Raw genomic sequence first — 26,142 nt, forward strand, 5'->3', positions numbered from 1 at the left:
AAGGGGTATGGTCGCTCGAGTCTGAATTGTTATATGAAGAGACACCGGCAAAATAAATCTAGACAGTAAAGAAGAAAGATTCATGAATCGTCAATTAATGTGCATGAATGATCATAGACATTACAAAATCTTCATGAACAGTTACGATTGTCATTTATAACGTCTCATTAATATCATTAATATTAATAATGATTCAATCATAAAAGGGAAGAAACGTTACACTTATAGATTCCTATATAAGGGGGAGGAGATTTCACTAGTAAAAATACGTTCTGATTATTATCGGAATACAATTACTTTCTTTTGCCTTCTATCGATTACTTTGTTATTTCACATTCTAATTTCCTTTCTTATCACTGAGAGAATATAGAATTTCTTGATTATCAGTAGCCCGAATACTTCTAAAAATAGGGTTTGACTAAGAATCCAATTCTTTGGTTAAACAGCGTCACCCAACACCGCTTCGCTAAAAGTTTTACAAAATTATATGTGAATAATGTTTTTTTTTTAAAAAAGGAAATAAAGGATAAAACTATACCAGCTTGACACTGTTGACCAACCGGGGTGTCTAGGCCCAGCGGTCGCGTTGGTTCCTTAGCCTTCATTTGACCCGATTCTGAACAGATCCATCAAGAATTTTTAATCTTCAAAATGACACTAACCCCATATTCCCAACTATTGAGCAAAGTTTGTTTAGTGAAATTCCATGAAAAATATGTGGAGCTTTCTAGAAAAAGTTCTTAATAATAATACCAAAACTTATTCGCTTTTATCTTCTTCTTTTCTTTTTCTCTTGATTCACTTATTTTTAAGAAAATAAATATATTAATATATTTGAATGTGTTTAATTAAGATGATTTTGTTGTAGTAATTTGCGTATAGATTCATGTCTTACAAATATTGACACCGCTTACTCAATATCCTTCGTAAACCCCTGTTTGCGAGGTGGGGTGGGTGAGTTCTTATAAGTCAACCTCAAGTTTCTTTTCGAAGGAATGGAGGGAGCGGCGGTGGAGGAAAGGAAGGAGAGGAATATTAAGTGGCATTTTGTAGAAAAAATAAGTTTGGCTTGACGCACTGCACCCTCTAACAGTATAGAAGAAGAAAAAAAAGGTCAAGTTCTACACTTTCCTGTGCATGCTTTTGGTGACTAAATTAGGCATTTGCTCAGTAGCCGAAGACAAATTTTAAGGAATTATTTGGTGGATACTCACTTTTGACTTAAAGTGTCTGGCAAATGAATGGAACTAACCAATTTTAAGTTCCAGTCCCACTAATCTAAAGTTTGACGGAATTACTTAACTACTGCAATAGCTTCAACTTGATATATATAAGTTTCTAATCAATGATTTTGTGTATTTATTGTTGACTGCGATTTGATTTATATCTGAACCAACAAACATTCAGAATTTTGAACTATATATACATACTGTATCTTGATAAATTACTTTAACAACTTTGTAACAAAAAACAAAAGATTTTGGAAAATTAATTTGGCCTTACTAGGCCGGTCAATCGAAGGGACTTATAGCTTGTTTGGATGGTTGTTACCTATTGTATTGTATCGTATTGTTACTTTAAATACAATATTTGTTTTGATTGTTATTTAAATTTTGTTGTATTTAAATCTGTCATTACGTAATGACAAAAAGTGTAGCTTTATATAACGGCGGATTTGGTGTGTACCTTATTTTTTTCTCTCATTTTGCCCTTTTTATTATTAAATAAATATATTTTACCCTTTACCCTACTTTTTTATATAATAATTCTACTTCGTATCCTATTTTTTCTTAGTAATGTTGCAAAGTTATTCTTCATATTTTTGGTATATGATGTCATAAAACGACAACAAACGATATAATTTATCCAAATATTATATTCATCAAATAATATAATATAATATAGTGCAATACAATACAATACAATACGTACATTATGAAACGACATGCAAGCAAGTTGTTAGATGGCTACAAATTCAAACGTTCATGCAGAGTAAAGGACGAAAATTTAATGTCAGTATACTAAAACTTGGACCAGAATTTGAAAAACACATGCAATATTCTGCATGCAGATAATTGGGTGATTTTAGACTTAGGAACGCGTTCGGATTGTGATTTGGAGGTCCGCAGTAGAATTTGGCTTGAAGTGGCGAAAGTTGAAATTTTAAAAAGTTTGATCGGGAGTGGACTTTTTGATATTGGGGTCGGATTCTGATTCCGGAAGTTGGAGTAGGTCCGTAATGTCAAATGTGACTAGTGTGCAAAATTTGAGGTCAATCGGACGTGATTTGATAGGTTTCGGCATCGATTGCGGAAGTTTGAAGTTTCAAGTTCATTGATTTCGAGTTGAGGTGTGATTCGTCGTTTCGATACTATTATGTGTGTTTTGAGGTCTCGAGTAGGTTCGTGTTATGTAGTGGGACTTGTTGGTATGTTTGAATGTGGTTCCGAGGGGCTCGGACGTATTTCGAATTGATTTCGGGCTATTTTTCCCTCATTTTGCATTGCTGGTTCTACGGAACTCTAAGTATCTGGTTTCCTTAATCGCGACTGTGTAGAGTTGTTTGAAGACTGGGAGAAATAGTTCATCGCGTTCACAAGTCTTCAGACGCGTTCGCGTAGGTTGCTGCAATTTGAGCATCGCGTTCGAGTAAGCCTGCACGCATTCACGTAGAGTGTTTGACTAAGCTAGGCAGTAGTCGTTTCTTCTTCGTGTTCGCAGTTCTTTGTACGCGATCGCGTAGCGCATTTTCATGGGCAGTGCATTTCCTTCTTCGTGATCACGTAGTGCATTTTTAGGGGCAGTGAATTTCCTTCTTCGCAATCGTGAGGTTATTTTCGCGACCGCGATTCATTGATTCGCCAGTGAATTTAAAGTACTCTATATCGAGGGTTTCAGCCATTTTTGCATTTTGGGAGGTATGGAACTCGTATTGAGGCGATTCTTGAAGCAATTTTCGCCATATGAGTTTGGGTAAGTGTTGTCTACTCGGTTTTGGTCATATTTCGTGAATCTATCTTCGATATTAGCTTTTAAGTGATGAATTTTAAAGAGGAATTTAAGGATTTTGGCCTAAAGTTTCATAATATGAATTTTTGAGTTTTCAACACCGATTTGGAGTCGGATTTGAATAAAACTAGTCTGGTTAGACTCGTAATCGAATGGGTTATCGGATTTTGTGAGTTTTGAGGCATGGGCCCGAGTGTGATTTTTGGTCGGATTTGGAATTTGATGTAGGATTCGATCTTTATCATTTGTAATTGCTTCCTTGGGCTTTATTTGATGTATTTGAGTTGCTTTTGGCTAGTTTTGAGTCGTTCAGAGGTTGCTACGCACGTGATTGCATTTTTGGAGCATCGCTTGGCTTGCTCGGTATTGGAATTGGCTTGTTCAAGATAAGTAACTTTTCTAAACTTAGTGCTGAGGGTATGAAATCCCAAATTATGTGTTGTGTGATTGGTATTGAGGTGACACACATGCTAGGTGACGGGCGTGTGGGCGTGCACCCTGCGAATTGTGATTTCGTTATTTCCATGGTACTGTATAATGGCCCTATATTTATTAATATCTGTATTTTCACCATGTGATAAAGTAAGTGAGCTGTCAATTATGCTAGATATCATGTTTAGGCTTTATGCTGATATTGTTAGGACCCATAGTAGTCGTTTCTTGTTGTCATCTCACTGATTTCATTGCTATTTCGTACTCAGTCATATTCATGCATTCATATCATATTTCAGTCTCAGTTGTTATTTATTGATATATCATATCATTGTTGTCGGGCTAGTTTTCCATGACATTGTGAGCCTGTGGCTCAGACTGGAGAGATTGATGACTGAGTGAGTCCGAGAGCATGATTATGAGTGACAATTATGGGATCGGGTTGCACGCCGTGTCGGTTATATTGATGATTATGATAGCTCTTGGGTTGTAGGAGCCCCTCGGAGTTTGTAACACACCCCCAGTGAGCGTGAATGATACTATTGAGGGATGGATTTCCCTGGACATGAATTTGTCTGAAGTACTTGAAACCTGGAGATGGATTTCTCCACAGGGTTGGATTGCCCTTCTTTCCTCGGTACTAGATGACTTATAATCAATGTTGTATATATTCCGGGATGGATCTTTCGTGGGTCGTATGGGCCATATACAATACCGAGTGGTTAAGCGTTGATGAGTGAAAAGAGTGAGATAGAGAGATTGAGTACTCTGAGAGCGTGATTACATGATTCATCTCTGGGATACATGGCATTGTCATGCATATATGGCATACATGCATAAGACGCATTTTTCTCATATTGTACGGTATCACGTCATTCATGACTTTTACACACATTGATATGTGTGCACATAGGGGTATCTTTGCACTTGTTATTTGAAAAGAAAAAAAATAAAATATCTTATTTGTTGTGGAAAGAATTTTCAAAAAAAAAAATTACAGTTCCAGATTATCTCATATTTTTTGACAATTTCGGTAAAGAATTTGGATTTTCACTGATACTTTTTGAAAAGCGGGTCTATCTTTCGGAAAAATTGTGAAAACTTGGGCATTTTTATCTCCGAGTTACTCCATTTATTATCTGCTTTACATTTATATGAGCTACTGTTGGTTATTGGTGTTGGACCCGACCTATGTTCCAGCTCGTCACTACTTTCAACCTAAGGTTAAGTTTGTTATTTATTGAGTACATATGGTCAGTTGTACTCATACTACGCTTCCTGCACATTGCGTGCAAATTTCGGATGATGATGTTTCTGTGTTCGATGGGAGCTGAATTGAAAGAAGTACTTGCGTCCCTGTTGTAGCTGTCTCTTACTCATGATAGCCTTAGATTTTAAAACTCTTTTTATTTATTAGTGGATTTTAGATCGTCATAATTGTTTAGTGTGTTAAATAGGAATTCCTATTTCGTCAATATTGTTTGGAATTTGGTCCCGCAGATGCAGCCGTTGTACAATGAATACTTTTCCGCCAGCAGGCAGTAGTCAAATACTTCAAATATTGAAGTTTAATTTAAGCTGGCTAGGCTAGTTCCTGGAAGAGTCCATGTATATAAATTTTTTTTTTTTAAAAAAAAAAACAATTATGAAGCTGCATTCCCATAATTTCAAATATGTACAACAACGTCGCATTATATTCTTTTTTGGCTGGCTTTATCTTAATTTTTTTATATATAGATCCATGAGCCTGCCCCTGTCCCTGCCTTCAACTGGAAAAAAATTTCAACACAAGTTCAAAATGAAGTGTTGAACTGAGCCTACTCATATTTCAGCAATATAATTAATAAAAAAAAATTATTGCACCGAAAGAATTTAAAAGAGGAGTTAGAGTTCCTAAGAACCTGTTTTTTACTATACTGACTTTACTCAGATATTTTGCATTGAATATATACAAATTTCAATTATTTTTAAGTAATTTTCTTTAGGTAATTTCCTGAGCTATGACAAGCATGCATTAAAATAACTATTGGTAGCACCTGTTACTCATATTACGAATATTCAGCTGTTTATAATTATATTAAGTGTTGCAAATAGATACAAACAACATATAAGGTAAGTACTTATTTGCACTGGATTTTTATGCCAACATAATGTTCGACCAAAAAGTATCAAGCTTTTTGTTAAACTAATTAATAATGAAATGAAGGATGAATCCTAGTTAAACATAATAAATTCTAGATCTAGTACAAGAGGATATGCGGTATGAACAATGTTTGAGAATAATAAATATCGGGTATGTGCTCAATGATTGTCAATGAATGTTATAATAAGAACATGCAATAAATGTAGATAATGACAGTAAATATAATAAGAAGGAATTTATCACCCAAATATTATGACTTAGATGATTCTTCTTCTTCCTGACAGCAACGTGGAATGATGGAAAGTGCGGATAGATCATGAATCTTTGGATCTTATAAACAAAGATAGAATAACATGTAATGAGCAATGACGTTAGTGAACGAGACAATTTTTATATATTCTTTATAGTCAACCCTTTACAATGCGCCCTTATCAAAAAAGCGAAGATACCCCTTTGTTCTTTATCTCTTCCTATTTATAAGGAGTATTCCAAAGAAACCCTAAAAAGTACAATATAAAGAATATCCAATGGAATATTCCTTATATCTATTGCTAAACTATCCTACTGTTGCTTCCTTCCCCCCTTTGCTTTATCTCGGCAATAATCCTTCCTAAGACGACTCTTCATTATTGTGCCGTGGTCGGCTCTATCCTCGACAATGTTCATTTGCAATTATCAAGCCGTCCAAATTTAGACCGATACACATAATAAATACATAACATATATCTCACAATGCTTATCACTAAGCTATAGTTACTATATATTCTCATAGATAATTTATCACTTAACCATAGTATATTAGAATAATTTAGTGTTTAAATTTGGTGCGGTAAAGTTTTATCACAAGATATACTGTATGCATACAGATATAAACATATATCAATTATCTTGGACATTTTTTAAGGGTATATTTGGTAAGTTGTGTCAAGCGTTAACACAATAACTATGAAAATCAGGTGTTATCTACTACCATAAGTCTAATAGAATTTCTAAATCTATTTAGTATAGATTAGAGCAGTTAATTGGTACAAGAAGACAAAATAAAACTTATAACTTTCGGTAGCATAACTTATTCATATATATTATGGTGTATATCTTCTTCTTTTTCTTTTTCTCTCCCTTTTTCTTGTTTTCCTTTATTCATAATTTAGTCAATATGGTGTCATTTTGATCAGAGTATATCCTATCCTTGACTGAGATGTAGGTATCCCTCTTCTTTATAATTGAAACGGAAAAGGTCCAAAAATATCCTTGAACTATTCGAAATAACTCAAAAATATCCTTCGTTTGTTTTTGGTGCCTAAAATATCCTTGCCGTCTATATTTTGGCCCAAAAATGCCCTAAACCGTTAGTTTTGCCATTGAAGCTGACATGGCAGTCCAACTGGGTTAGAATTGCTTACGTGGTCGTCCACATAAGCAATCCATATGTGAAAATTATTTTTTCGGAAATTTTATTTTTCCAGAATTTTTTAATAAAATACAAAATCAACATTTATTCTGAAAAAGTAAAAAAAATCGAAAAAAAAATATTTATTTCGAATTTTTTTAATTAAAATACAAAATCAACACATATTCCGGAAAAAAGTAAAAAATTTACAAAAATATTATTCTTGATTCGGGTTTATGAATTGATTAAAAAACTCAATTGTTCTTTTGTGAATTTATGATTATAGATATCGAGAATTCATATAACCGACTCCAACTTGTTTAGGATTAATAAACCAGTGTCTTTGTTGTTGTACAAATAAAGTTTTAATTTTTTTCTTGTAAACGTTGTATGTTAATTTTTTTTGGGGAGCTAAAGAATGGAGTTGAAATTATATAGGGATAATGTTCCAAGACATAACTGCGCTATTACTGGATTCAAAAGCATTCAACAACATAACTCCGAAATTCACAAATTAATCATAAATTCATAAAAGAGAACAATTGAGTTTTTTAATCAAATCATAAACCACAATCAAGAATAATTTTTCGTAAAATTTTTACTTTTTTCGGAATAAGTGTTGATTTTGTATTTTAATTAAAAAAATCCGAAATAAATATTTTTTCAATTTTTTTTTACTTTTTTCAGAATAAATGTTGGTTTATATTTTATTAAAAAAATTTGGAAAAATAAAATTTTTGAAAAAATAATTTTCACATATGGATTGCTTAGGTGGACGACCATGTAAGCAATTCTAACCCAGTTGGACTGTCATGTCAGCTTCAATGGCAAAATTAATAGTTTAGGGACATGTTTGAGCCAAAACATAGACGGCAAGGATATTTTTAACACAAAAACAAACAAAGAATATTTTTGAGCTATTTCGAATAGTTCAAGGATATTTTTGGACCTTTTCTGCAATTGAAATAGAGTGTGCATACACTTTGACTGTTATGAGCCTATCATAGGTTTAAAGTTTCGCAATGGGAAGAGACCAAACCTACGAATATATATAAAGAAAAATATACTCTATCCGTTCATTTTTACTTATCCATCATATTAAAGATATTTTTTTTTATTTATTCATTTTAATAAATTAAGAGAAAAATAATTTTTTTCATACTTTACCCTTATCATTAATTATTAATTTCTTAAATTATTTCCTAAAGCTTTTTAAAATGCTATTATTATGAGTAAAATTATAATTTTTTTAAGGAAGTACAAAATTAGAAGTAGACAACTAAAAATTAAGGAGAGATCACATGACACTACAATAATCATAACGAGTAATAACAATGCAACTAATTAATTTCCCTACGAAGAAACCAATGTAAGTCGTTTGTCTTTTCTGTTGTCCAGTGGGAAATTAATGTTCAATGTCCAAACATCAAAGCATGCAAAATTAAGCATTTTCATGTCCATGAGGACCATGACTATTATGATCCCCTCGTTTGAAGAGATACCCACAGTTCACTCTATTCAATCAAAAATGTTAATCAGCTATGTAACTCTTGTCGGTACTTAAAGGCTAAAATTGCTCAAAGATATCAGTATGATATTGTTTGTTTTGAATCACGTTCGTATGATTTTTCTCAAATAACCTAAGATATCCAACAAAAGTTCAGATTTGATATTCGAATTGTTTAAGCAAGAATGAAAGGATCACTTGGTACCATGTGACATCTGGAGAAAATCTACCCCTGATTTACCCTTAGAGTTCTTTAATTAATCACTTTTTATTTAATTAATTTTTCTATTTGGGTGACAAAAGAAGTAACTACATACTTTCATGCATGTCGCCGATCAATCTTAAATATCTTATATCTTTAGGTATATTTTCACAAGAGTGCTTAAGGAAAAAGAACAGAAAAAGAAAAGAAATTGTGCGGAGGAATTTACTTCTTGTGTTCGTATCCTTATCAAACCCTTTTCTCCTTCCCTAAAAACTATTAGTATAAAAGACCCTTATTTCTTTCTAGCCCCTCCCCCCCCCCTTCCCCACACACAAATTTTGACCCCAAACTGAACAAAACAGAAACAAATAAAACTAATCACCATTTATCACTAAAAAAGAAATTTAAAAGATAATAAAAATTTAAAAGGAGAAAGAAAAGAGAAAAAAAACACTGAGGACATACCTATAAAAGGGAAAAAATCACCATTTATCCTTAACTGAGCCACGTCATACCTATATATATATATATATATATATATATATATATATATATATTCGGATTTGATCATAAGCTAATAGAAGCTACATGTCTTAAATGGTGGTTGTGAAAAATTACACCGCGTATATAATTAAAATATTAGGTTCTAAAAGGTATAGAAAATAACTAATGGAGGTATAATATATGCACAACTTATGTATTATATATGTATAATTATGTATAATCGATGTATAATTTATGTATATGACTAAAAAAATAAACAGCGAATATAACCGGCTATTTGTGTAAAAATTCCTTTTTTCTTTCAAATTTGAATACCCGAGACTAAATTCCTGATTTCGCCGTTGTTAACAGCTATATCCATCTTGATAGGAAATATGTGCCTTATTGGACGGAATTTACCCGAGACATATGCTTAGCGACTATAATACAGTCAAATCTTTCGAAAACGACCTCATTTGTTCCGAATTTTTTTTACTATTATAATAAAGTATTGTTATAGAGAAGATATATTATAATATAATATAAAATTTGGTTCCATAAAAGCTTGACTTTTACAGTGAATGACCGTTAATAGAGAGGTCTAACCGTAAATCGTCAATAGATTACTCAGGATAAATTCAGACATCATTTTGTAAGAAGATAAAAATTTAAAAAGAAACAGAAAAAACATTAAGAGCCCGTTTGCTTAGCTGATTTAGAGTAGCTGATAAGCATTAGGTGCTGAAAAACACTTTTAAGTGTTGAAACTGATTTAAAAAATAAGCAATTACCTATTTGGATAAAAGTGCTGAAATTAATAATAAGAAGCTAAAGAACTGGGTATACGAAGAGTTTTGTTTAAAAAGAATTATTTTAGGGATAGAATAGTAAATATTTTGGTCAAACCTAAAGTGCTTATAAGCTGAAATTTAATAAGTTGGGAGAGATCAACTTATGACTTTTGACTTATTATTTATTTATAAATACTTAACTTATAAGCAATTTTAATTTTAACAAATAGATAAATAAATAAAAAAATGCTTATAAGCTTAGCCCAACAGCACGCGGAGTGCGTGGCCCCAAAGAATAGCGCGCTAACTGCTTTTTCCCTATAAATACATTTCCTCAACTTTCGCTTCTCCACACATACATACCATCACTGCTTAATACTTCTTTCCTTTTCTCTCATTCCTCATTTTCTCGCGTTATCTCCTTCTTCGCCGGTGTTCCTACCGGAAAAATCAACAATGGACGTTCGCCGGCGACCTGTCAAGCCTTTTTACTCTTCCAAAGATGACGTTTCCGCCGGCGAACCTCTCAAACCCCACAAACAAACCCAACAAGTTTCCTCTCCTAAAGCATCTGATGCCCTTCCACTCCCATTGTATCTAACCAATGGTTTATTTTTCACCATGTTTTTCTCTGTCATGTATTTCCTTCTCGTCAGGTGGCGTGAGAAGATCCGTAATTCGACGCCTCTCCATATGGTCACCTTTTCTGAATTGGCCGCTATGGTTTCGTTGATCGCTTCTGTTATATATCTGTTGGGCTTTTTCGGGATCGGATTTGTTCAGTCTTTTGTCTCAAGGTCCAACAGTGATTCCTGGGATGTTGAAGATGAGAATACTGAGCAGTTTATTATTGAGGAAGATAGCCGACGTGGACCATGTGCTGCTGCGACGACTCTCGGCTGCACTGCTGTTCCTCCACCACCTGTTCGACAAATTGTCCCAATGGTTCCACAGCAACCTGCTAAGGTAGCTTTATCCGTTGCGGAGAAGCCTGCACCTATAATTACACCAGCAGTATCAGAGAATGACGAGGAGATTATACAATCTGTGGTTCAGGGGAAAACACCGTCTTATTCTTTGGAATCGAAGCTTGGTGATTGCAAACGGGCAGCTTCTGTTCGTAGAGAGGCGTTGCAGAGGATTACAGGGAAGTCATTGGAAGGGCTACCGTTGGAGGGATTTGATTATGAATCTATCCTTGGGCAGTGCTGTGAGATGCCTGTAGGATACGTACAGATACCCGTGGGAATTGCGGGGCCATTGTTGCTTGATGGGAGAGAGTATTCGGTGCCAATGGCGACGACGGAAGGATGTTTAGTGGCTAGCACCAACAGGGGTTGTAAGGCCATCTTTGCTTCTGGTGGCGCCACTAGTGTGTTGCTCAGAGATGGGATGACAAGAGCTCCTGTGGTCAGGTTCGCCACTGCGAAAAGGGCTGCGGATTTGAAGTTCTTCGTTGAGGATCCCCTGAATTTTGAGACTCTGTCACTTGTTTTCAACAAGTAAGTGTTCGTCTTCCTCTTCTTTATTTTATTTTTCGTCTTATGCTTATTATTTTCCAAGACGTAGGAGTATATTATTATGCTTAATTTCCTTCAAAAACACGATAAATAACTGGTAGTTTTAAATTACTGAAATGTTGGAGCTCTTGTATAGTTGGTGAGAGTTAGCATGAAATAGTTCAAACAGAGCATTTAAGTTTTGCTTCTCTTTCTATATCTTGTGTCAATATTTTCTGTTACAATTTTTCTTAAGCTTTCCCCTTTTAGGATCTCTTAATGTTGATGTCTTTAATGAGAACATGATCTGTTTCTTTCTTTTAATATAGTTTTTCCTTTATTTTCTAAAATCCTTTTTCGCTTAATACATTATTCAATTCACCCACCTTAAAAAAAAGGGAAAAGGACAAGAAAGTATTGGTAATTTCTAGTATTCTAACTACTTGCCCATTTTATAAATGCTGAGATTATCTGTAATCTGCATGTTATCCAATATTGTGATTTCAAGTTTTATAATTTCTGTTTTGAATGGGATTTTTTGCAGATCAAGCAGATTTGCCAGATTACAGAGCATTCAATGTGCTATAGCTGGTAAAAATCTGTATATGAGATTTAGCTGTAGCACTGGTGATGCAATGGGAATGAACATGGTGTCCAAAGGTGTGCAAAACGTTCTGGATTACCTTCAGAATGAATATCCCGACATGGACGTCATCGGCATATCTGGTATTCCGTCGACCCTTTTATTTTATTTATAATTCAGTACTACTTTTTCTATCTAAGCCAAAAATAAATAAATAATAATAATAATAATTCTAGGTCTATCTTCATGGCAGATTCCATATTAGTACTATTCAGTGCATGGAAAAAAGAATAATCAAGTACAATACAATTTATTCTGTCTTTAGACTGCATATAGATCCAGTTATAGTACACGTCTTTTGGTTCTATATATTCATTTATTGTTGCTACTACTATTATTTTTTCCCCTAGTTGGTGTGGAGATGTTTATTTAATTGAAATTATTTGAAACATGACAGGGAACTTTTGCTCGGACAAGAAGCCAGCAGCAGTTAACTGGATTGAAGGGAGAGGAAAATCGGTAGTTTGCGAGGCAATTATCAATGAAGAAGTGGTGAAGAAAGTCTTGAAAACAGAGGTTGCTTCTCTGGTGGAGCTGAACGTGCTTAAGAACCTTACTGGTTCAGCCATGGCTGGTGCCCTCGGTGGCTTCAATGCCCATGCCAGTAACATCGTCTCCGCTGTATATCTAGCCACTGGCCAGGACCCTGCTCAGAATGTTGAGAGTTCTCACTGCATCACTATGATGGAGGCTGTAAATGATGGCAAAGACCTCCATATTTCAGTAACTATGCCTTCTATTGAGGTATGTAATTGACATGTATACTCTACTCTTTATTATACTACTTGCTGTCTTTCGTCGCACCTTCATTCATTATTCCACCAAACCTACTGCATGTGAGGACATATATTTTAACAAAAATCATTAAATTACTGATTTTTAATGCAAAAAATATGGATAAAAACAAGAAGTCAGTTTAAAATTATTAAAGAGACAGTGCTTTTAACGAAGTGCATGCAGACTACAGCTTTGATTTCATCAGATCTTAAGTTTAACAGTATAGTAGAATTCTCCCCAGAAGAAATATTGACAAGTAGCTGAACAATTAAATACTGAGAATATACTAGTGTAGTGTCTGTAGAAGGCTAGGTGGCGCCAGGAATATTAATACGGTCTTTAGTCATTTGGGTCCATTTGACAGAGGCTTTGTAAGAAATTCATGATCAAGTGGCATATGTCGGAGACAAACTTGCACGTGTTTCATGAATCGTTATGCCACATTTTCACATTATGTATATTGTATTAATAATGCATTTCTCATTATGAATTCAGGTTGGTACAGTTGGTGGTGGAACTCAACTTGCATCACAATCAGCTTGCTTGAACTTATTAGGAGTGAAAGGTGCAAACAGGGAGGCAGCAGGGTCAAATGCAAGGCTCTTGGCCACAATAGTAGCAGGTTCTGTTCTTGCTGGCGAGTTATCTCTCATGTCTGCTATCTCAGCAGGGCAGCTGGTTAAGAGTCACATGAAATACAATAGATCTAGCAAAGATGTTACTAAGGCATCCTCTTAGTGAGGAAAAAGTCAAATTTATTATCCCCACATGTGTACATCACCATCCTTTAAGAACCATCATTATTAAAGAAATGGATTACAATAAAAGTAGGAATAAAATTTTCCAATTAGGGAGAGCAGTAAGTAAAGGGCAGACCAAAAAGTTGAACAAGTGTTGATACAGGAAGGCAATAGTCATGTGGAGAAAGATCAGGAAGAAAAAGACAAGGAAATCAAGGGTGGATTTGTATGTAGTGTTGTATTCTTTCTATGAAGGCATGTGAGGAGGTAGGGTCATAATTTTTCTAAGTTCGTGTAAAAAAACCTGCAAATATTTACTGAAGATCTATGAAAGGTGTTAGGTGGGATGGTGACCAGTTGGGTTAACTTGTAATTCAATATTTGGTTAATTTCATTCATGCGCCAAAGAAGATGACCTTTTTTTTTTAATCTTTTCTGTTGTACTGTCTTTCATTTGTTTGTTAATTTGTGACTAGTTTGTAATTTAGGGAGAATTGGCATCTCAAACTCTTTATGTTTGCTCAGAAAGTGTGCTTTTTGTATATGAAAATTCTTTCTTTCTTCTTTATTAATCATCATTGTTGTTTGTTCATGCACCCATTAATTCAAATGTTTATTCCGAGAACATGGATATATGTGCCTAAACACGTTTAAAGCTGATGGATCTCTCCTGTTCATGTGAAGATTGGTTGTATTTAGGTCCACAAATCACTATTAAATTTATTTAAACTATTCTAATCCACAATTATGGATCCAAATTAGCACAGGGTTTGCCAACTAAGGCAAACGACAAAAAATCATTTATGCTTCACTTGTTTATATTCGCAGTCCCTGTAACTTCAAGTTGAATGTTGAATTGTCTACACGACGCGGAATGAGAATCATTTTACCCTTATTACAATGAACCAAACAATTTTATGTTCTCGTAAACTATTACTCCATAATATGTTAAAGATTCCAAAGCTTAACATGAATCAAATGTCAATATTCTTCTCAAAGATGAAATCAATCTGAAATTTGATAAATACTGTTCAATGGTTCTTCACCAACTTAGCCTCTACATGTAATTGCTAATGGTATCGTTTCACCCACTTTGTTCTGACCAACCATATCTAAATAAAGTTGTTCCTAATCCTCTATCCTAAGTCTCCGAAGCTACAGTTGATAAGCAGAATTAGAATTTATGTCAGTATGGATGAAATTATCATTGCACACACTGCTCATTTTTAGACAATTTATGTGAACTTAATATGAATACATGCTCTTCTAAAATTGAGCCGGGTTTTATGGGAAATAGTTTCTCAAGGTAAGAATAAAATCTGCATACATATTCAAACAACACTTGCTAGATATACATATTGCCATATTCAAACAACACTTGCTAGATATACATATTGCCCTTTTCAAACAACACTTGTTAGATTACACTAGATTTGAAGATTTGATGCTGTTGTATTCTTCTTAAATTGCCCCTAATTACTATGTGGAGAGATAGAGCAGATGGCACAAACGCCGCCTTAAGTGTCCATTTTTAGTGGACGAAATATAGGAAACGTCATGTTTCAGGGTTTAATTGGTAAATACCAGTCACAATAGTGACGGATTCCTAAGAGCTAAGAGATGAAAAAGTGAAGTGCATTGACATGAATTTATCAGAGACTCATTTCCAGAAAGGCAAGCTCCTGTCCATAGCCAATACCAAATCTATCCCTAAGCCATTTTAACAATTCTTTGCTATACGGCAGCGGTGTTGGGTTAGCTAAGTCCAAATGTTCATGTAAAGTAGAAGTCAATACGAATTTGGAGTTTTGGACTTTGTCGAATTTTACATGGCTATCAAAGGGCCAAATGTGCAGCAAATTTACGTTGGTACGAATTTGGAGGGGTCCCACGTGCATATACCTGTTACACTTTGCTTACAGTCTCATGTCGGCGCAAGGCAACAAGTGACCAGATAATTGTCGGGCTAAAAATGAAGCACAGACTACGCGTAATCTAAAGGGAAAAATTTATCTTAAAAATGTTTTAAAAGTAATACTCCATTCTTTATGTCTCAATTCGCATGATAACCCTTTGGACTTCAGAAACACAATTTCAAAATTCATTAATAATGATATATTCCTGTATAAATAATAGTATAGTAGTAACTAATACTACCACTTTCAAAAATCAAAATTCATGTGCATGTAAAAAATTTGAATTTTTATATGATATTTTCTTCTACCGCAGTAATTGTATTATTTTATTCCTCGATTGCTAATAGAATACACAAGTCAAATGTGTCGACCCAAAGATGGTCTTTCAAAATGAAACAAAAGAGTGATTTAGTATATGGGTTTGCACATCTTAATCTGAACAATATAGCAACTCGAAGGGATGGTCTAGGCACGACGGAAGCTCGAGCTACAAAAACAAATCGAAGCATCCATCAATCAAACTTGATTTGAGCAAACTTTTAACGCAAATCAGTCAAGGAATAATACACGACGACCACTATATTGCCAGAAGTAATGAGCATATGTAAATGCGATTGAAATCCAAAACTATTATTATAGAGAGAATGTGCAGAATTTTCTGTGTAAATTTAAGAAAATATTTCAAGAACCTAGCACCAACTAGGATTTTACATACATGGCAACTAAATAATTATATTCTCTAGCAACAAGCTTTAAACATTTATTCAAAGCACCCATAATCATCGTATTTAAAGCATTTATTTCCTTAAGAAAAGGTAATCAAGTTATACTATTCAAAATAGACTTGTACTTGATTATTTCTCACATTGCATAATTTGTTCGTTCTTATTTATAGTAAAATAAAATTAACAAATCTCAAATATAACATATATAATTAATATACATATAGAAGGTTAGAATATAACCTTATAGTTGCGATAATATACGCTGAATAAATAAGGTATAAATTTATAATATAACTATGTATAAATTATAATAGATAATTATACTCCATGTAAACATGTATAACTGTATAAGTCAACCAAATAATATACCAAGTGAAAATCATATTAATGTCAGATTTTATTATTACTTCTTCAACAATTGTATATATTGATTATGTATTAATATTAATAACAGTGGATAATAAAATATACATGGAATACATATATACATAGTATTATAATAGTATATAAATATGTATATATACGATAGAATAATGGTATTTAATAGTGTATAAATTACAAGAAAATTCTAGTATACTAATATATACAGTATAATGATGGTATTTTATAATTTATAAATTACAATGTTATTTTAAGTATATTAAACTAATGTTATATTTTATCATTCTAGTTTCACTTTAGTGTGTGGTTGAAGAAAATATCCTTGTAGAAGAAGATGGCATAAATGAGCGAAATAAAGGAAAAAATCTTTGAGAATTTTGGTAATTGATGTTTTATTGAAAGAGAGCGAAATTTTATAATCTTTTTATAAAATATAAGTGAGAATGGAAACGATTTTCTTAAAAATTGAGTGCTGCCATTTTTAACTTTTAAAATGGAAACGGTTTACTTAGATATTGGGTGTAGCATTTAAGATTTTAAATTGGAAACGATTTCCTTAAATATTGGGTGCGGCATTTAAGGGATTGCAGTTATTTTTCTATAATGCTATATTTGTAATAAAATATGCTATTTTTGGAACAAACGAAGAATACTACTATTAGTTAAGAAAATAATTTTTATAAAGAGGCTTTTTCGTATATATACCATATATGAAACTATATTATCAAATATGTTCATAGTTTGCTTATTACCCTTCATGTTAATAGTATTTCTACCTAATATATACAATGCATCAAATAAAAAATCACTGTAGCTTTATGATTCCTTATTTTGCGCGCTAAAAAGGGGGAATTAAATATTTTCCAGATTTTCCCCAACGCAAATCACGCACATTCCATAATTATCGTCGGCTTCACTCTGATCTTCCACAACGCAGAACAAGATTTTTCATACTCTGTTTTTGCGATACACTATGTTTCCAGAAATTCTCTCTACATCTCTCTCTATTTCTCAATCGCAAATTTCAGTAATATGAAGCAAATGAAAAGAGAGCAACAATTCTACCATTGACAGCCATTAAAAAGCTTGAAAGCTTTGAATTCAAATTTGGGTTTTCAAAAATCATTATTTGTTTGGATTGGGTGTTGTTGAAAATAATCGGGAATATGGTTTGGAGTTTATATCTCAATTTTGAGGGGATTTGGTGAAGATTAGACTTGGTTTTGACTGAATTTCAGATTGAAACTCGAAGAAGAAGAAGACATATTGCAGAAATTGTAGATAAATTGTAGACTGTTGTTTATTTATTTATCTTTTATTCATTTACCTATTGTATGAAAGTTGAACAACATTGTATAAAAATTGTATTAAAATGGATGATTTAGTACTGTTTTGAACAAAAATATGTATAAAAAATGTGAAACATACATTTCAGGGGAATCATGTCGATTCCAAATATGTACCTAGTTTGTAGATATTTTGTAGATAAATTGTAGATTATTTGTATTCTAATTGTAGATGCTTTATTTTCTGTTTTCACAAATAAAAACGGCTAAAATTCTACAAATCTTCTGAAAAAACGCAATTATGTCGAAAATCCCAATTAAACTACAATCGAATGGGAATTGGGATATTAAAATTCAATATACCCAGTTTGTAGATATTTTGTAGATGAATTGTAGATTATTTGTATTCGAATTATAGATGCATTGTTTTCTGTTTTCACAAATCCAAAACAACTAAAACTTCTACAAAATCTTCTGCAAAAAATGCAATTATGTCGAAAATACCAATTAAGCTACAATCGAATAAGAATTGGGATATTAAAATTCAATGTACCCAGTTTGTAGATATTTTGTAGATAAATTGTAGATTATTTGTATTCTGATTGTAGATGCTTTGTTTTCTGTTTTCACAAATCAAAAATGACCAAAACTTCTACAAATCTTCCGCAAAAAAACACAATTATGTCGAAAATACCAATTAAGCTACAATTGAATGGGAATTGGGGGATATTAAAATTCAATTTACCCAGTTTATAGATATTTTGTAGATAAATTGTAGATTATTTGTATTTTGATTGTAGATGCTTTGTTTTCTGTTTACACAAATAAAAAACGACTAAAACTTCTACAAATCTTCTGCTAAAAATAGACTACAATTTATATACAATTTATCTACAATTGTTGCAATATAATGTATGTCATGTCTTCTTCTTCTTCTTCTTCTTCTTCTTCTTCTTCTTCTTTTTCTTCTTCTTCTTCGAGTTTCAATCTGAAATTCAGCCAAAACCAAGTCTAAATCTTCACCAAAACCCCTTAAAATTGCGATATAAACTCCAAAACATATTCCCAATTATTTACAACAACACCCAATCAAAACAAATAATGATTTTTGAAAACCCAAATTTGAATTCAAAGCTTTTTAATGGTTGTCAATGGTGAAATTGTTACTCTCTTGTCTCTTTGAAGGTTTGTTCTTCTTCATTGAGAAAATTTGAAGCTGGAGGTAAATGTGTGTATGAACTTTGAAGATTTGACTTCAATTTTGACTGGTTTTAGAAGAAAAAAAGCTTGAAATTGGACGTTAATGGAAGGGTATTACATATGTTTCTCTGGTTTTAGCAGAGGGAATAATGGGTTTGAAACGTGGGTGTGGGGAGATACGTGGGTGTGGGTGTGAGTTTGGGAGAGAGAAACGTGGGGGTGTGGATTTGGAGGAATATACCGTAACGTACGGTAGCGCTAATTAAGGAGTGATATACGGTACATTAATTGTATAGTTAAAACACATTATGATATATAATTGGTAATTAGGTATACTAAATGTAATTAAATCAAACCTTAAACATTGAGGGTAATATAGTTTCCAATATGGAATAGGAATGTAAAAATTCCTTTTTATAAAGAGATCATCCATGTAAAAATTCCATGGACTGGACGGCCCTATATATACAACACTAGATCTGTCATGGCACGGGCCCAACATGATAAAGAAGTTTTTTAAAAGTTTAGTTGTCTAATTTAATAATAAAACAACTCGAAATAGATATAAGAAACAACTTTTCTTGTGTGATGGCAAGGCTTAAACCACTTTCTTCGAGGATGAACATGAACATTATGTCAGTAATTACAAACATTTGAAGGTAGTATAATAAGAATTTGAGGGAATCAACAGTAGAAGTTACCGAGTTACATCTCAAGTTTTTGCTTATAGCAATCTTCACATGCCCTATTCTAGAACACAGTATAACTTTTTAATGCACATAACTGAAGACCCAGATCATATAGAATAGATCAAAAGAAAGAAACTCAGCTCATTTGCCAGCAGAATATATTTAATCAAGATATACCTTGATCAACTTTTTACAGAACGTATCATGTACAATAAATAATCAAATACATCTCTTTACAGTGGAGGAGCTGGTGTTGGCAGTTTCAAGCTCAAACCAAAAATCAAGAGCCATATAAGCAGTCTTCTCCTTTATGTCACAGATAGTTCTATTGTCAGCAGTTAAGCCAGTTAATTCTTACCTAGAAGTTTAGCAAAAATAATTAACCCAGAAGTTTAGCAAAAGCTACGTAATAGACAGAACGTTCGAAAATATATGAGCTAAACAGAGTTTGCGAATAATAAAAGTATTCCCATGAATGTTTTTGGTAGCCCCTTGGAAACAATATATTTTAAGAAATCCCGGGGTGGCATTGTACTATAAATTTTCCTTTGTTTGGAAGTAACTGATATATTTTTTTAGCTCGAGAAACATAACCTATCAAATGAAAAGTAACGTTAATGTTAATGAGAGTAGATTAATTTAACCATCTGAGTATACTTATACATACCCACAAGACATTATGCGTGTAAACAAATATAATTTATACCAGAAATCTTTCAGGAAAGGAAGATAACAATGTGGTTTTGCTGACCTTCTTCAAGGGATAATGAAAGATTGATAATTGTAAGAGCACTTCTTTTTCAAGGTCAGCTATCAACTTCTAGAGATGAGCATGCATTACTTAAATGATGAAGGAGTTTCCATTTTTTATATTCAACTCTTTTATCTCTTAGTTGCCACAAAATAATTATTTTTTCATTCCTTTCTTTGAGGCCTCTAGCATAACTCCAAAGTACATTTGCTTCGGGCTATTTCAAATAGTCTATAGTTTAGTTATATTAATTTTATAGGTTAGTATAATCTGAACCATATTTTAAATTTATCATTTGGTTTAAAGAAAGTTAAAAAAATAGTAAGATACTCTAATAGAAAGACAGATGAGAACAACGACATACATTTGAGACATATTTCTTTGACACAATAATACATGATAGAGATATGTTATTGAATGATGGTGTCTACCAGAAGTAAATAACGTACCTTTTGAGTTATTGAATGATGAATCAGAATGTTGTGGTAAACCTGTTGTAAAAGAAATAGAATAAAATTTTGTTAGTAGGTTCACGCATATATTCAAACATCTTGGATGTACCTAGTGCGACAGTACTAAAAGTTATTTATATGAATTTGATGTGTACAAAAGTACATAAGAAAGAATGTATAAAAGGATATACAATGGGAACAACAAATACCCCAGAAGAAATTCCTACTACGTGTGTCTATGCATTAATAAAATTAAAGCTATAAGCCTATAACCACCAAATATAATCTATTTTCTCAGTCAATTTGGAGATAATTTTCAGTAATTTTAAAAAATAAGTTAGGCCCAACAACTAATTACACATCAACCATTGAACTTGAATTATAGTCGGATCACCATACTAAACATGTCAGAGAGGGGAGAAACTAAAGAAAATACAATATATACATGCTCTAGAAGATAGTTGCAGCTGCTAATCATCACTACATAGTGTTAGTTTTTTCATGAATTTAATTTCGATTCTATACCTAAAAATAATAATAGAGAAGCAAAGAGTAGCATAAGCAACGATGGAAGCGACCAAACACAAGCAGAACATAGGAACTTCTGTGGTGTTATTTCTCAAAAAGACTCAGTAAAATAGTGAAGGCTCAATAGGAAGAGGAAGAGCAACTGCAGGCAAAACAGTAGAAGCTGAAAGCTAGATTTGTCTACGAAAGAGCAAATGAAGAAGAGAATGTGCGTACTACTGAGTAGCTTCTGAAAATTCAATAAAAACGAAGGAATGATCGAAAATACCATTAAGCCGCCAATTGGCAGAGCTTTAAGTCATACAGGAGAGGGTCAAAATTCGCAAAGCATAAGCAGAATTTTTTTTTAAAATCTCGATATTGACTTTGACAATTAAACTTACAGTCAATTCATAGAAATTACAAAGTATATACACATAACATCCCATATAATCTTTTTAGCAGGATAAATTGACTTTGACAATTAAACTTGCAGTCAATTCACTGCAGTTTTTTCAGCAATATACTCCTCTTCCTTTATCATGCTACCATCTTCTTGAAGATGTTTTCAGTTGTTTTATCTTCACCATGCATTAGTGCTGCAGCAATACTCTACAAGCTAGTACCATATTTATACTGATTATTCCTCCTAGTCATGGTAAGCACTTCTTGAGCTTTACCAAACCCATACATCCTTACCTCCATATTACAAAGAGACACATATAGGAAACGACAATGAAATGCTTAATTTAGACCAGTTCATATACCTATATATCTTATGCCTTCTAAAGTTTCCAAGAAAAAGAATTGTTATGATTACAACTATTGGTTGGGATTGTTCTATTCAAAACACTTCTCCTCCTTCTACAACCTTTTTCAAGATATTTTGATTTGGCCCATTAGGGTCCTTAATATTCAAGGATTCATCTTAGCTAGAAACTAAATAATTATAAAATCAATAAACAATGTCTTTCTTAAATCCTAGTCTCAGTCTATATAGCTTTAAACTTTGTAACCGGCAGCTATCCAGCTACATCAGATAACAAAAGTGCACATTTCACATTTTTTCCTAGCAATTTCAACCAAGACAACACATTCTCCAACTGAGTCTCTCCATCTCTCAAAAATACCTAATATTCTCTTTTTGATGAGGGCACATCGAGTACGCGAGCTTCAAAAAAGTTCTTCCTACATATGTCTATGCATTAATAAAGTTAAAACTCTAAGCTTGTAACTACCAATCGTTTTGGAGATACCTTTACAGAAATTTTACTGTTAGTTGTAAAGGACTACAAATTGTAGTGCTAATAAGAAGATTTATCATATTTCTATAAAAAATAAAATTAATTAAGAGGACAGAGGACGGGGACAAATGAGAAAAGTAAAAAAAAAAAGTAGTTGATTTAGGCATATTATCAGACATTACAGATGGCATGTGAAACTCCAACAAGAAAGGGAAATCGCCTAATACCCACCAAAATAGCATTAGCGGCAATATACATTGTAGAAAAGAAGAAGCAAGAATTATAAAAAAATTCACCACAACTGTAACACACATACCAGAGACAACATAGAATTGAAATTGAGTAAATTTAGGCATATTGAAAAGAAATCGTCAAGTATAGATCCCAATGTACAAAAAGTTCAAGACAATAAAAACTATCAGAACTATAAAGCACATACATAGATAATATGAAATTGAAATTGAACAATTTTGAAGTTTGAAAAGAGATTTTCAACTACATATGTCACACCAAGCAAGAGGAAATTTTAGAATTTTGAAAAGTAATTTTCAACTATAGATGACACACCAAGCAGAGGAGGAAAAATTCAAAACTCACGACAAAGAGTAGCAGAAGCAACGATGGAAGCAACCAAACACAAGCAGAACATAAGAACTTGTATGGTGTTGATTGTCAAGAAGACTTCATAAAATAGTGAAGGTTCAATAGGAAGAGGAAGAGCAATTGCAGGCAAAACAGTAGAAGCCGAAAATTGGATTGGTCTACGGAAGAGCAAATGAAGAAGAGAATATGAGCACTGAGTAGCTTCTGGAAATTCGATAAAAACGAAGGAACGTTCGAAAATACCATTAATCTCCCAATTAGCAGAGCTTTAAGTCATAGAGGAGAGGTCAAATTGGCAAAGCGTAAGAGGAATTTTTTTGAAATCCCTATATTACCCCTGTCCGTATGCCCCAACTATCCCATGTTCGTGTACCCCAACTCTCACTTCTAAATTATAGTAATATTCTATGTAAATAAAAAAAATCATAAAAGAAAATAAAGTCCTATACTTTTGTGTAATTGTTACTTATTTGCTACCAATTAACAAACTAACTGTATTTATTCTTTACAGTGCTATCTATACATCTCACATGCGTGGGAATAATTTTGGCATCCAATGCTTCACAACTGTGCCTCGCCTGATCTGAATGGTTGCGATTAAATCTATCAATTCCTTTATCAATGGTTGTGATTGCTCTATATCTCAAGTCCTTTTGTGCAAATAAAACTTTCTTATTCCTTGTTATATCCGAAAAATCTTTCTTTGTCGGAAATCCCCTTTCCTTTGTCTGAAGCCCTAAATTCCTTTTCTTGTTTTCACTTAATCGTTCACGGGGCTTCTTCTCATCTCCCCCCCCCAATGTTGGAGGGTAAAGAAGTGACCCTCAACTTGCTATGAATAGAATTATGTGAAGGTCCTGAGAGTGATTTAGTGAATAAATCGGCAAGTTGGGAGGAGGAAAGAACAAAAGAGAGAGGAACGAGGCCGGAGAGAAACTGTTGCCGAACGAAATAGCAGTCCAATTCGACATGTTTTCTCCTTCCATGAAAAAAGGGGTTGCGGACAATGTGAATCGCCACTTTGCTATCTGAAAAAATAGGAATTGGCAGTGATGGTGAAATTGACAGGTCGTCAAGAAGGCGAGTGAGCCAAGTGATTTCGGCGACGACTTGACGCATAGATCTATACTCCGCTTCTGCGGATTATAAAGAAACAGATGCCTGCCTTTTGGATTTCAAGAAATTGGTGTTGCACCAAGGGTGATATAAAACCCACTGACGGAGCGGCGACTCTCCGGACAAGACGCCCAGTCGGCATCGCAAAAAGTAAGCAGACGAAGAGATGGGTAAGAGTTCAAAAGAATTCCTTGGCCAGGATCTGATCTCAGATAACGCAATATTCGAAGTGCTTTGAAATGGGAGAATTGTGGATTTTGCATGTATTAACTAAGCTTCAGCACTGCAAATAATAAATGTGGGCGTGTGTGTGAGATAGTTCAGTTTCCCAACAAGATGTCGATACACAATGGGGTCCTGAAGAGAGTCCCCTTCATCTACAACTAGTTTGGAGGATGGTTCAAGAGGAGATGAGACACAAGGCTTATCAAAAACGTTGAATTCCTTCAATAAATCCAAGGTGAACTTTCCCTGCTAAACAATTATCCCCTGCTTTTCTCTAAGAACTTCCATGCCTAGAAAATAATGTAAATTTCCCAAATCTTTTACCTTGAACTCAGTATTAAGAAAGTTTTTGAGTGCTGTGATTTCTTTTGGATGATTGCCACTAATAAAAATGTCGACTACATAGACAACAATAATACAAACAAAAGTCCCTTGTTATTTGAAAAACAAAGAATAGTCATTTAAGGACGAAAAATACCCTTTGAAGCTTAGTACACCAGCAAGTCGGGCATACCACTGCCGTGAAGCTTGCTTTAAACCATATAATGATTTTTTGAGGAGACACACATGATTAGGACTAGGAGAAGATAAACCTGTCGGGAACTTCATAAAAACCTCTTCTTGTAAATCTCCGTCTAGGAATACATTACTGATATCTAATTGATAAATAGGCCAATTCTTCTTAGCTGTTACTACCATTAGATATCGTATGGTAGTCATCTTGACCACAGGGGAAAAGGTCTCAATATAGTCGATTCCTCTCTGTATATATCCCCCACCACCACCAACCTTGCCTTTAATCTTTCTACAGTTCTATCGGAGTTGTGCTTTACCTTGTATACCCATTTACAAGGTAAAGTCTTCTAGCCGGGGTGATAAAATAGTCACTTCCCAAGTGTTATAGACTTTCAAAGCCTTAATCTTTGAAAACGTTGCTTGTTGCCACCCTGAATGCATAGAAGCTTGAGAGAAACTACTAGGTTCTGAAATAGATTGCATGATGTGCTGATTGTGATTAGATAAAGCTCTAAAATAATAGACGTGGGGTTTACTAGGTTGAGAAAAACAGGAGGTAGTCAAATCTGTGAGGTAAATATTGTTGCAAACATAATATTTTGATGAATAGGCGACTTCCTAAGGACTAGAGTTGGAGTCTTACTTTGTCTAGGGGTATCAGGAGAATTATAGAAGTGATTTCTACTCTTGACCGCTTCATTGTCACGAGAAAATTTATTGACCGCTTCTTTGTCACGAGATCCTTCATAAACTTTGAATAATCGGGCAGTTGTTCCAAAGCTTCAACTAATGACATCTTGATTGAGACTCTTCATCATTTGAATGAACTTCTTGAATTGATTCTCACCATTTTCCTTGGCAAGTCTTTTAGGTCATGGAGGTGGAGGCTTAGGCAATGGTTCCTTAGCCTTT

The 26,142-nt window shown here is 33.5% G+C and overlaps 1 protein-coding gene and 1 long non-coding RNA gene across 2 annotated transcripts; one reads left to right on the forward strand and one right to left on the reverse strand.

The window, feature by feature from the left end:
• The first annotated feature begins 10,300 nt into the window (after positions 1-10,300).
• On the forward strand, positions 10,301-14,191 carry LOC107772124 (3-hydroxy-3-methylglutaryl-coenzyme A reductase 1). Its single transcript, XM_016591609.2, has 4 exons — positions 10,301-11,462; positions 12,004-12,185; positions 12,500-12,846; positions 13,375-14,191. Exons 1-4 carry the CDS (start codon positions 10,417-10,419, stop codon positions 13,615-13,617), a joined length of 1,818 nt encoding a protein of 605 aa, XP_016447095.2. The 5' UTR covers positions 10,301-10,416; the 3' UTR covers positions 13,618-14,191.
• Positions 14,192-19,940: 5,749 nt separating this feature from the next.
• On the reverse strand, positions 19,941-23,616 carry LOC142179523 (uncharacterized). Its single transcript, XR_012707947.1, has 3 exons — positions 23,368-23,616; positions 21,017-21,058; positions 19,941-20,174 (listed from the first exon to the last, which is right to left on the reverse strand). It is a non-coding gene; the product is annotated as an uncharacterized LOC142179523 (long non-coding RNA).
• Between the last annotated feature and the right edge of the window lie 2,526 nt (positions 23,617-26,142).

Source organism: Nicotiana tabacum, chromosome 3 (assembly GCF_000715075.1).
Source record: "Nicotiana tabacum cultivar K326 chromosome 3, ASM71507v2, whole genome shotgun sequence".
NCBI lineage: Eukaryota > Viridiplantae > Streptophyta > Magnoliopsida > Solanales > Solanaceae > Nicotiana > Nicotiana tabacum.